The sequence below is a fragment of the Apodemus sylvaticus genome, chromosome 6, assembly GCF_947179515.1.
Source record: "Apodemus sylvaticus chromosome 6, mApoSyl1.1, whole genome shotgun sequence".
Taxonomy (NCBI): Eukaryota; Metazoa; Chordata; class Mammalia; order Rodentia; family Muridae; genus Apodemus; species Apodemus sylvaticus.
The window spans coordinates 49160748-49173856 of record NC_067477.1 but is presented as its reverse complement, the minus strand read 5'-3'; the positions used below and the strand labels follow the sequence as shown (position 1 = coordinate 49173856).

The 13109-nt window shown below is 41.3% G+C and overlaps 1 protein-coding gene across 2 annotated transcripts in view; it reads left to right on the top strand.

Moving 5' to 3' along the window:
- Positions 1 to 13109, top strand: part of Slc38a6 (solute carrier family 38 member 6) — a 58864-nt gene that overhangs the window by 8763 nt on the left and 36992 nt on the right. Inside the window, exon 4 of one of the 2 annotated variants that reach the window (XM_052185672.1) lies at positions 11709 to 11761. The exons of the other annotated variant lie outside the window; for it this stretch is intronic. Coding sequence (XP_052041632.1) covers positions 11709 to 11761 — 53 coding nt within the window. The remainder of the gene's footprint in view (positions 1 to 11708; positions 11762 to 13109) is intronic. 2 annotated transcript variants of the gene reach the window in all.

The window sequence follows — 13109 nt, the reverse complement described above, 5'->3', positions numbered from 1 at the left end:
ACCCTTCAGTAGATGAATGGCCAAGCAAACGGTGACATTGAGACATCAGAAAATTACTTTTTACTAATAAGAAATGAGCCACCAGGCCCTGAAGCAACATGGAGGACTCATAAAAGCAAATTATCAGGTGAAAGAAACCATATGTCCCAACAGCTTTGCTTGCAGGTGTGTGTACACAGAAAATGAAACTGGGGCCTTGTGGGGATAAACTGTGCCCTTTGTTGCGGCATTATTCACAATGGTGAAATATAGAAACACTCTGTGTGTCTTTTAGTTGAAGAATATAGGTAAATATATGTATATTGGAATATTATCCAGCCTTTAAAAATGGGCTAAAAAGGGGAAATCTTCCCAGTGTTGGGAGCATGGAGGAGCCTGGCAGACATCATGATAATGATAAAGGGAGACAAGGCAGACAGGAAGAAAACCCGCATGTTCTCACTTGCATGTGGACACTAAAAGAAGTAGTTAAGAAACAGGATGAAGCTGATTACCAGGGATACCGGGGGAGGGAGGGAGGATGGGGAGCTCTTGATTGAGGGGCGCAGGATCTGGAGTCTGGAAATGCCATGCACAGCATGTTGGTCATAGTGAATATCAAGTTTATTGGAAATACGCCAAGAGAATAATCTCAGAAAGAGGGGCAGAAGGGAAGGAAGGGAAGGTTGAATGGATATGATTATTTCCTTGAATATCATAGTTTCGATGTATATCAAAACATGTCAAACACTTTAAATATACATAATTAAGAGAAAGAAGAGTCCAACCAGAAAAGATTGCGTATGATTTGGTTTCAGTTATATGACATTGTAGAAAGTCAAAACCATGAGGAGTAAAGGAGTCAGCGGTTACCAGGGGGCAGGAAGGAAGAATGATTGAACAGGAGAATAGTTAGGGCAGAGGAAAGGTGTCATGTGACAACACAGTGGAGGATATATATCCACTCATCAAGACTCATAGACTGTCTAGTACCAAAAGGGAACTTACATGCCAACTGTGGATGGTGAGGATGATGTTGACCGAGCAGAACTCCTTGATGATAACAGTTGGACTGCGTAGAGCGGGAAGGTAGTGTATGTGGGGAAGAAGCTGTATCACAGCCTTATGCTTTCTTAATTTTGCTGAGACCCTACAAACAATCTAAAAATATAATCTGTTAAAGAAAAGCAAATGGTGAGAGAGAATAATACAGGAACGACATGAAGAGAAAAAATTAATAATAAAAGCCCACAAGGCCTCAGTGCTACATAAAGAACTACAGGCAATGAAGGAATTTGGAGAGAGGGAGAAATAGTCTTCCCCAAGGAAGAACACACCAACTGATTATCCAGTACCAAATGGTCAGCCTAAAAGCATTCATTAAAGCATCATTGTCCAGACTGAGAAGATTGTATTTGTGTATTTAAAAATATATATGTATATGCATATACCATATAAATATGTAACAACAATAAATGGGGAAAGAGGCCATGAGTTTGAATGAGCGGGAGGGAAGGAAGGGATGGGGAAGTGATGTCGCTATACTACAATGGCAAGGAAAAAATTGTCCTTAAAAAGGAACAGCAAACAAGGGTCTCTTCTAATCTAGAATAAAAACATGTACTCTCACATTTGAAGCGATAAATAATGCTCTGAAATAACAAGAATATACTATCAAAAGGTGTCTAGAAACCACAAGTGCCATAGAAGTTAGAGAAAACAAGAAAGAAAGGGAAGAGGAGAAAGGGAAGGAAAGAGAAAAGGAAATTACTTTTGTAGTTGGATTGGAACACTTAAAGAAATTTCCAGGGATTGTCACAAAAGAATAAACAGCTTGAAAATGAGAGAAAAGATTAGTACCATACCACCTTGAATGTGGTTAGACTTCACCTGAAAATGAAAGAAAAAATATTAAAAAATTAGAGCAGTCCAGGAAACCAACATGCAAATGACAGAAGAATATAAAAGGATTTGCCCAGGGAATGAGAAACCCGCTGGGATGGTTGGAAAGGGCCAGGTAGATAACAGAGTCCGCCACTTGTTCTGTCCAAAGAGAATTTTGGTTCTTCTAGAGCACATGATATAGCCTGTACCTCCAATAAAGAATTTTGAGTCCATTTCTCTTCCTCTTCCTAAAGAAGGTTACTGGAAGTGCAAGTGCACAAATATGGTCAACAGTGGGTGTGTTCTTCACTCTCCTTCCGAGTTTTTAAGATGGAGTTTCGCCGGGCGGTAGTGGCGCACGCCTGTAATCCCAGCACTCTGGGAGGCAGAGGCAGGCGGATTTCTGAGTTTGAGGCCAGCCTGGTCTACAGAGTGAGTTCCAGGACAGCCAGAGCTATACAGAGAAACCCTGTCTCGAAAAAACCAAATCCAAAAAAAAAAAAAAAGATGGAGTCTCATGGAACCTGGAGCTTTACTGCTGCTAAGCCAGGTGAAGGAACTCTGAGAATCCACCTGTCCCGCCAAGCACTGGAATCTCAGGCACTTCACTCCATGGCAAGCTTTCGTGGGTGCTGGGAATCCAAACTCAGGTCTCCCTGCTTGAGGGACAGGTACTTTTTAGCTGAGCCATGTCCGTAGCCCCAAGTTACCATTCTCTATGATGACTGGAAACACTAGTCATGATGAATAAAAGATGTTTCTATAAGCTCTGGTTTCTTATTTTTTTTTAAAGTAATTTAATTAATTAATTAATTAATTAATTAAATGTACATTGGAGTTCTGACTCCTTGTATGTCTGTGTGAAGGTGTCAGATCTCCTGGAATTGGAATTACAGACAGTTGTGAACTGCTGTGTAGGTGCTGGGAATTGAACCTAGGTCCTTTTTGAAGAGCAGCCAGTGCTTTTAGTTTCTGAGCCATCTTTCTAACTCCTTTTGTTTGTTTTAAAGCAAAAGACTTTTAATTAAAGCTCTCCTGGAAATGATTGGCAGCCCTCCCATGGAGCCCTGGCCTGGAGCTTACTATATAGGCCAGGCTAACTTGGTACTTAAAGTGATCCTCCTGCCTCTGCCTCCTGATTGCTGGGGTTTAAGAGTATACTACCACACCCGAGTAACATCTTTTTAACCAGATATTTCCCAGATGCTGTTTCATGTCTGCTATGAAATTCCCATAGGTGCAGTAGCCTACTTGACTGCCCTTCAAAAGACAGCCACATCTCTGGAACCTGTGAGTGCTATGTCGAAAGACGAGGCTTTACAGAAGTGAATAAGGATATTGAAATGGAGAATTGTCTTGGCAGCTCTAAATTTGGTTACCTGTGTCATGAAAGAAAGATCACAGACAAGAGGAAAGTACAGGGTGTTCACACACAAGTCACAGATACTTGGCCACAAATCCCGGAGCCACCAGAGGCTGAAAAAGGCTAGGAATGGCTTCTCTCCAGCAGGAGGGGCTCAGGCCGGCCCCTGATCACGACCCAGCAAATCTAATTTTGAACTTCTCTGTCCTTCTAAACTCTGAAGCAATAATTTTCTGTTTGTTTTTTTTTTTTGAACCCACCAAGTTTGTAATAATTGGTTACATCAGTTGTAGTGAACTAAATCTTGCTTACAGTAAGAAAATGCCACAGCATAGGAATAACAAAGAATATGTCACCAATGTGATTTGTTTTCTTTAGAAACAAGTTTTTGGTAAAGTTCCAAATGTAGTGTTAAGAGTGTTTCCTCCGTTTGTATGGTAATTGACTTCCTGGGAACTGCATTTACATCCAAACACTAGCCATTGGTTTGATAGCATCTACGGGGTCCTTGCCACAAGAGGACATCCAATGAAAGGTGGATAGGTGGGAACTGAGTGGAAGCATTAGGACTGTGGAGAGATCACATTTTCTGTTAAAATTTAACATGCATGGCAAAAGTCATGCAGTCAGCCGGGCGCAGAGGCATGTGCCTGCAATCCCACGCTCAGAAGGCTGAGTCAGGAGGATCAAGAGTTTAAAGTCAGCCTACGGACTGAGATCCCAAATCAAAACTAAGTGACAAGTAGTCAGGATGACCTTTAAGATTTCCTTATGTAGTTTATAATAGAAAATGAATTTCATCAACATAACATTTCTAAGAAAACTGACTGAAAGGACTTTCAGCACCAAGATGAAAGGGCTTAAAAGGGGGGAGTATAGGGGTTAGGTGAGTGTGGCTAGGCGGCGTGGGGGAAGGTGTCCAGGCGGGTTCTTGCCTGGCACCTCCGCCCCTGAGGGACCACACACACACACAGACATGGTATAGAATAGAGTTTATTCAGAGTAGGGGATGGGAGTTAGTGGTAGAGAGAGGTAGAGAGAGAGGGAGAAAGAGAGAGAGAGAGAGAGAGAGAGAATAGAGAGAGTGGAGGCCGGCAATGACCATGTAGAGGGGGGAAGAGCCCCAGGGGCAGAGAGGTGAGAGAGTGTGGGAGAGCAGAGAGCAAAGAGAGAGAGGAAGGGCAAGTAGCCCCTCTTATAGTGGGCCAGATCTCTGGGGCGGGTCATACCTGGCTATTGCCAGGTAGGTGTGGGGTGGAGCTTAGACAAAACCCCAACACTGACACCTGGGGCTTCTTGGATTTTCTTCTGCCCAGCATTGGACTGGGTGTCCTGGGAGGGTTTTGAATAACTTTTAGGTCATTAATGAATTCCATTTGGGATGTGAGAGACTCAGAACTAAAACTGAAGGAGATGACACCAGGGTATGTTTCCTGCAAACATAACTCTCTACAAACATCTGCTTATTAGGAAAAGGTAGTCAGGCACCATGCTATAATTTCCTCTATTTCTTTTTAGAATCATGAGCATAACTTGATGCACTCAGAATTAACTGACTGAATCAGTTAATTGAGGCAGCTTCAGTGGATTAGTGTTTTGTGTCTTGCTTTATATTATTACTGCCTCTGGACTGGGTGTGGTTTCTCCCCCAGAGCATCTGGCAGTGGCTATAGACATTTCTGTTTCTCATGCTCAGAGATGGGGTGGATGGACATGGTGCTATTGGCCTCCAGTGTGTTAAGGCCAGGGAGCCTGTTGAACACCCCACAGTACACAGACAACTATATCTGACACAGCTACATGGGCTGGTCAAGAGTAGCCCGGGGCTAGATTGTGTGTACGATCTGGTCATTTTACCTGATGTTAGGGTAAGAATTGTCTTTCTAGAAGCTAAACTTACTGCTGTTGGGTAAGGAAGAATGGGTATGAGCTCCTGAAACGTTCATTTTATTGATAATGCGTGTGCATGTGTGTGTGTTGAGTATGGCTGTGCATACATGCCATGGTACATGTACCGAGGTCAGAGAACAATTTCATGGTTTTCTCAGCTTTACGCAGGTGCCAGGGAGGGAAACCCCTCTGAACAGAGGGTTTCTCTGTATAGCCCTGGCTGTCCTGGTCCCCTTCCCACTCTTGATTTCCATTTCTACTTAATAGCTCATCACTGATCATTTCATTTGTAACTACAGACTATATATAGCACCTTGGTTTTGTTTCCACTGACTTTGGAAAACTCTTTTCAGCTCCCGCCTCTCCTCGCCACAGAGCAAGTTCTTCTCTCACATCAGCGCTCCTCGGTCTTCCTAATGCTGAGACCCGTGGGTACAGTTCCTCATGTCGCAGTGACCCCAACCATACAATTCTGTTCATTGCTACTTCATGACTGTAATTTTGATATCATTATGAACTGTGATGTATTTTTGGAGATAAAAGTTTGTCAAAGGGGTCACAGCCCTTTGTTTGAGAACTGCTACCTTTCACTGTCAAAGACAGCGTTTGTTTTGTATTTTGTAATGATTCTTAAGCTGTTCATATTATCTGTAAATTGAGTTTAATGGTTGAAAACCAGTGCATCTGTTAATAGGCTGTGACTGTAAATATTACTCACTGCACAGCTAACTAGTAAATTGGAAATCCAGAACCTTCCTATGCATGCAGTATTACAGACTCTGTTGCCAGTGGCCCCTTTTATAGTGGGCCAGGCCTACCTGGCTGTTGCCAGGTAACTGTGGGGAAGAGCATACCTGGTTGTTGCCAGGTAATTGTGGGGGGTGGAGCTTAGACAGAATGCTAACACTAGTATCTTGTCATTTTGATTTCTTTTAATAACATGAAAGATTGTTAGTCATGATCAGTTGGCACAGTGACACTGAAGTATATATTAAGAAAGATCAGAAGTAGTCTTAAAACTAGTGAATATTCAAGAACTTTATTGCCCTCCATACACTGTTGGGGGGAAAAGAAAACAAGAAGAAAATGATGGAAAACAGAAGAAAGAAAAGAGTTTCAGAATAATAAGAGTACTTTCCAAATGGCCAACGTTCTGAGAGTTGAGCTGTGTTTGGATAACTTGTGTCCCTCAATCCAGATCCAAAGATAATATTGCTTCTGCTGAAACTTGGGCTCATACTGCAACCAGAGTTTATTAATTGTTCTATTTCATTGAGGAAAAAATGCAAAGCAGACAGGGCCCTGGAGTGACTCTCTGGAAGTGCTCCACTGTCCATGGGAAGCAGTTTCCCAGTGATTACTGTGGGGCCAGGAGCCCTGCGCCTGATGCGAGTTAAGGGAAAATTCCCCTTTTACTGGTCAAGACTTACAGCCTCTCCGTTCCTTCACAACACAGCTTTGATTGCTTTTAATATAAAAAAAAATGATTTCTAAAACCACATTGCTAGTGATTGCTTCAGCTCGTGGGAAGGCTTGCTCCAAGTGCTACTTGTAGAAGACTGCATTAATTACCAAGTTCTGATGTCATCCCTATGCTGTGGGGATATGCCACTCACTCATTAGTTATCAACATTTAGTTTTGTGTCTCTGAAACATCTTCTTGATGTTTGTAATGCTGTAAAATGTATGAAGGAGCTAAAAACAAACAAACAAACAAACAAACAAACAAAACATAAAACAAAAAAATCCTTTGCTTGTAAATCAAACAACAAATTACTTAGCACTAGAAAAATAAATAGAATTTATGTTTAACTCGGGTTTCTAGAGGAGGTGGAGCTACTTAAGAGTTGTTTGGGGTTTTGTTTCGAAGCAGCATAGGGGGGTCTTGTTGTGTTGCTCACCTGCTTTCAGATTCTTATTCTCAAGTGATCCTCCTGCCTCAGCTTCACAAGTAGCTGGCATTACAAGCCTATGCCAATATGCTTGGCATTGCAGTTCTTAAAAATAAAGTTCCACCTTTGCTATTCAAGTCATTATAACATATCTGAGCTTCTTTCCTCAAAAATGTGGAAAGCCAAAGAACTCAGCATTTATGTGTCTACTTCATGGGTTGTATTTGAATCCTGGCTCTCTTTTTCCCACTTAAAATAATATGGGCATTTTCTTGTTATTATAAATGGGCTTTCATGGTTGTATTATTCTATTGGGTATTAGTACCATGATTTACTTAAGGGCCTTGTTGCACATTTCAGTTAGCCCTGTTTTTCCAGTGTAAATCATGGCGTGATTAAATATCTAGTGAGGTCCCTTGTTTTATTCTTATCTCCTAGGACCAGAGCTCCCAGGGTCAAGTGTTTTAAAGGGTCATCGTTCAGCCTGCATCCCAACCATCAGTCCAGCATTGTAGAACGGCCCAAGCCACAGAAGAGAGCTTGGGAATTCTTTCCCAGTGCTGCTTTGGTTCACAGGCTGGGATACGGAGAAAGCACTTAACTGGCTGTGTCCGCATTTCATTTTCACAAAGCCTCAAAGCAAAGCCAGAAGCCATTATTCATATCCATGATGTCTCAGGCAGGGAAAAGTGCTTCTAATTTTTGCAACATAAAAGAGGCCCTGATGACAGTGACAGAGCTGAGTGGGACCCAGGCCTGCAGACAGGAAGGCTGGATTTAGGGCTGGAGCACTGGATCTGCCCCCAGCTAAAAGCCCCATGCCTTTCCTCTTTCAGTTTGAGACTTTGTGGTGCTTAGAGATATTTTATGAGGTTGAAGAAATAGTAGAACCAGAGGGCAAGTTTGAGATTGCACAACTTCACAAGCTGCAGCTAAAACTGTCTTCATTAAGCCGTTATATTCGCCATGTTTTCTGGCACAAGCAAGGGTTGAATTTTAACTTTTAAAATCAATGTTTAGTATTTAAATTTGATATCGATAATACCTGTTCCCTTTAGAATTTTTCAGTGTGATTTTTTTCTAATTGGTATTTGCTTTTCTTGTTTACCAGATACACAAACAGATGATACTTTCCACTGCTTAAATATAAAACAAGGCTGGAATGTAGAGCATGTATGTAGCGTTTAAAGGGCTTGAATCCAGTACCCTACACAAAAATGAAGCAAACAAACATTTGTTTACATACTGAAAAATAGATACAAAATAGGTCATTTGAAAAGCAATGTGTAACACTGGAAAACCTCATTGCTTTAAGTTCTTAAAAGAAATGTCTTTCTTGGATTTGTTTTTTTTTCGAGACAGGGTTTCTCTGTATAGCCCAGGCTGACCTGGAACTCACTCTGTAGACCAGGCTGGCCTCGAACTCAGAAATCCGCCTGCCTCTGCCTCCCAGAGTGCTGGGATTACAGGTGTGCGCCACCAAGAAATGTCTTTCTTATTTATTTTCATTTTAAAACATGGTCTGGCTGGGCGGTGGTGGCGCATGCCTGTAATCCCAGCATTCTGGGAGGCAGAGGCAGGTGGATTTCTGAGTTTGAGGCCAGCCTGGACTACAGAGTGAGTTCCAGGACAGCCAGGGATGTACAGAGAAAAACCCTGTCTCCAAAAAAATCAAATCCAAAAAAACCAAAAAAAAAAAAAAAATGGCCTAGTGTGGTTTTTCAGTTGCCATATTAGATCTGTTCAAATTAAAAAGTGTATATGCTCCTCGATATAATCTATGATATTATAAGGGAATTAATGATATTTTATTATTATTTATTATTTTATTTATGAGAAGAGAAGAATTTTGGTTCCAAAAGAATTTGAACCAATGGGAATGATTAATTATATCCTAGAGAATATGAAAATGAATTTTAGTAGAAGTCATCTTGAGGGAGTGAAAAAAGTTTGAAACATGTACTTCAAATGCTCCGATCATCACAAGAATGCCACAGTCATAAACTCTTTACTGCCCGTATCTCCTCAGCCCTCTGCTGTCAGCTTATGTTGTCTTTATAAGTCTGTCTCATTATGCATCGCTACCATTATTCTGTTTAATTCTATTTAATTCAGCTTAAGTTTACATAAATGATAGTATTGCATATTTGTAGAATATCAATGAATTCATTGAATATGCAGTTTAAGCTCACACGGTATATCTAATAAGACGTAAGTGTGGACATCACTGAGAAAGGCAGTATCCATGACTGGCATTGCTGGTTAGTTACCATTACCTCTGAATAGACAGCAACTAAAGGGGGAAAGGCTGAGAGAGTGGGGGTGGTTATCATTGGAAAATCAGGGATTTGTTTTTCAAGTAGTGAGGCATGTAGGTAAGGTAATTTTTATAAAGTGAAATGTTTTCTTAAGCAATAATGGAAGTCTGGAGTCATAGTGCCTGGGTTCCTGTCAACCTGCCAGAGGCGGGGGCTGTCAACCCAGTTTTCTTAATGTTTAAGGGACCACACCTCGGGTTTGGTCTTTGGCCTCTCTGCAGAAAAGAATTTCTGTTCAGGTCAGTATGAGCCAGAGTTGGGGTTTATTAAATGACATTTTAATATAGACTCTGAGCACAAAGTTGAGAGAAAGAGGCTGCTGTGAAACAAGACACACCCGAGTGTGAGTGTGTGCTTCCCTTGGCCTGTGACCTTCGAGAGTGGCCTCCCCAGATAAAGTGTGTCTTCTCACTTCAATACTAAGTTGTATGTGTGTGCTGTTTAACAGTCCAAATGTAAATGCAGTTTTAAAACTAGATCTATCACTCAAAAAAGTTTCAAAGTCCCTTGAATCTTGATAATAGATCTTAAGGAAGCTTTTGTTCATTGTTAGTGCCTTTCTATTACTCAGTCTCCCACTGTTCTCATCCTGGTTCATAGTTCTGTATGGAGTCCACCTAGGATTTTTAAAACCCTCATTTTTATATTAGTGCCTGAATATTCTTCATGCTGAACATACAAAAGGATTTTTTTGTTGTTGTTCCCGAGTGGCAGTTGGAAATGGCCCACATGTGTCCCAAGAGATGCACTAAAACTGGCTTTAACTAGTCCATGACAACAGAAAGTATATATGGCTCTCCAAAGCCTTAGTGTCTCCCAGCCTGCTTCTCGTCACTGTGCTAAGTGAGGCTAAGTGAGGCTGTGGGCTTATGCACGTCCTGGACTAGAGAGCCTCGTGGACTGACTAGAACACAGGCTGGGGGGGGGGGGTGTAACGTGACTCTTACAAGCCTTTTCATTTTCTTCTGTATTTAATAACCACACTTGAACACAATGAAATGGGAATGTAATTTAACACTCTTATGATGAGAAAAGAAAATATGTGCCCCTCTCCCTAACTGTAGGATGAAGGTGCTATTTCTATTGTGAACACATTACCATCACTCTTAGAAAGGCAGATGTCCCTGAAAGTGTGACATAACTGTCATACCTCATCTAACTATATGTCTGATATTTAGAAATTCTTGCCAGTGACAATTTCTGTTTGGATAGTGTATATCCAAGTACATGAGTCCTGTATATGCAAACAAGGTGGTCTCAAGAAATCAAGCCACTGAATTCATATAGGCTGAGAAGTCTGGACTTGCTAATGTCTGCCTATTGTAGTAGACTCTGGCTTTACAGAGCATGTATCTTTTTTCCCCACAAAGTTAGTACCTCTGCTCTAAGTTTAGACATTGATCCATGATTGTAAGGTATAGACCCCAGCCACTGGATCTCAGAATTAACACTGAATGGCTTTTCCTGCTTTTGATATTTCAGAACATTTAGGAGAAACACAGGTCTCCCCTTGATGGCCTAAAAAATGAGAGCTACAAGATGGCTCTCGTAGTTGGTTACGGTATTAGCGTGCTGACATTAGAAACTTAGTAAGACTCTAAAATAACCATTAATATGGGCATTTAGGAAACAGAATCAGAATGTGAGATACACTAGAGAAGTCTAATAAAATGAATCCTTAGGGAATTTAAAAAACAAACAAACAAACAAACAAACAAAAAAAGCTGTACGTGTCTGAGTGTTTCCCCTGATGTATCTCTGTGTATACACTGTGTACATCTCTGTGCCCTCAGGCCGGAAGAGGTCACCAGATCCCCTGAGCTGTGAGCTGGGAACCAGACTGGTGCTTTGAACTACCAACCCATCTCTACAGCCCCGCTGGTGACTGGCTTTTAAAGATTTATTTATGTTTGTATGTGAGTGCACTGTCACTGTCTTCAGACACACCAGAAGAGGGCATCAGATCTCATTACAGATGGTTGTAAGCCACCATGTGGTTGCTGGAAATTGAACTCAGGACCTTCAGAAGAGCAGATAGTGCTCTTAACCACTGAGCCCCATTCCTCTGGGTGATTTTTTTTTTTAAAGCAAGGAAAAAGCCATCACTATTTGTCAAAGAGACACATTCTGCAAAAACACCTAAATCTTAGGCACTTGGGTTGCATTTAGAGTGGAAATTAACATTTCAAAAAGAAAACTCTCAGAGGCCTTGTAGGAAGCTGCCAAGAGAGCTTAGGCTTCTTTCTTCATCCTGGATGTCAGGAGGTCCAAGCGACTGCTAGTCCCCTCTATCTGAAGCTGGGAGTGGCACTGTGCCTAGCCTAAGAGAGGTAAGCTTCCCAAATAGTTTGTAAAAATAACAATTGTACTTTGTTGTGACAGCTGTGACGTCTTACGAAGATCTTGGACTCTTCGCTTTTGGATTACCTGGAAAGGTAATTTCACTCTCCCCTCAGTGTGTCTAGAACCAAGGGGCATTTCTATTCTGCTTCAAGTTCAGAAAGGTGTACATATGAGAAGGAGCTTAAGAGATTGAGAGGAAATGAAAATAAGAAGAGATGGAATGGTGGGGCCGGAAAATACAGAGAAAGCTGCGCCCCTTCCGACACACGGCCGTAAACCAGTTCTGTTCTAAATCTTGCGGCTCACTTGATGAACTGCAGAGTAGTAACGGGAGCCATAGTTTCCTCATTCATTTTGGTCATATCCTCTGAGTAAATCCATAAAAGGAAAGGAGACAATATAGAATTAAAATTATAGCATACCTAGTTTCAAAAGCAGTAATTAGTAGTTTTGAAGTGCTGACCAGTGCTGAAAGATTCCCTAGCTGTCCCATTGTTTACATGGGACTTACTTGAGAAAAGTAAGGCTTTTGAGGCATTGAGAAAAGTAGAGCTGTTAAGATCTGTTATCGATTGTTACCCAATACTGGTTCCATATCTGAGGACTAGAGATGCCATGTATGCTAGTTCTCCTTGGAATAATAAAAATAAAAGCAAAATTATATTTGGCACTGGTTTCCAATAGGTTTTCTAACTTTAAAGTTGTCAGGAAACACTGTTCCCAGAGACCACCATAGGTGAGCATTGCTGATGGTGTTACTGTGCTTGTGTTCTTTTTCCGTGTCTCAAGAGCCACTTTTAAACTCATAGTTATTCTGGGTTTTTTTTTTTTAATTTTTTTTATTCGATATAATTTATTTACATTTCAAATGATTTCCCCTTTTCTAGCCCCCCACTCCCCGAAAGTCCCGTAAGCCCCCTTCTCTTCCCCTGTCCTCCCACCCACCCCTTCCCACTTCCCCGTTCTGGTTTTGCCGGTTATTCTGGTTTTAAACAAGAATTTTCCTGATTGCAAATCTCTTAGTGCTTTCTATTTGCATTGATTTTTTAAGTTAACAAAAAAGTAAGTCACATATGTCATGGACTTGATACTTTGAAACCCATATGCATTGCAAAGTGGCTACATTCGAGCTAATTAACTTAGGAGTTGCCTTCCACATTTGTTCTCCTGTTTGTAGTCCAAATGGATTCCATCTTGTAAATGGCTGAACTGATTTGTGAGGAGTGAGTATAAGAGGGAGTCACTGCTCTGCAGTGGGAAGAAAATCTGTATTTGCTTCCAGTTATCTTTACTCCTGGGGTGCAGAGGGAGCACTTGAGCCTTAGGTAACACCAGGGCTTACACCTTTCTAATCTAAACAGACAGGTTAGGGTAAAGGGTTTAGTCAGTTGTCCCCCCAGGAACATTTTCTTCCTGGAGAGTAGAGTGTTTAACCTGTCT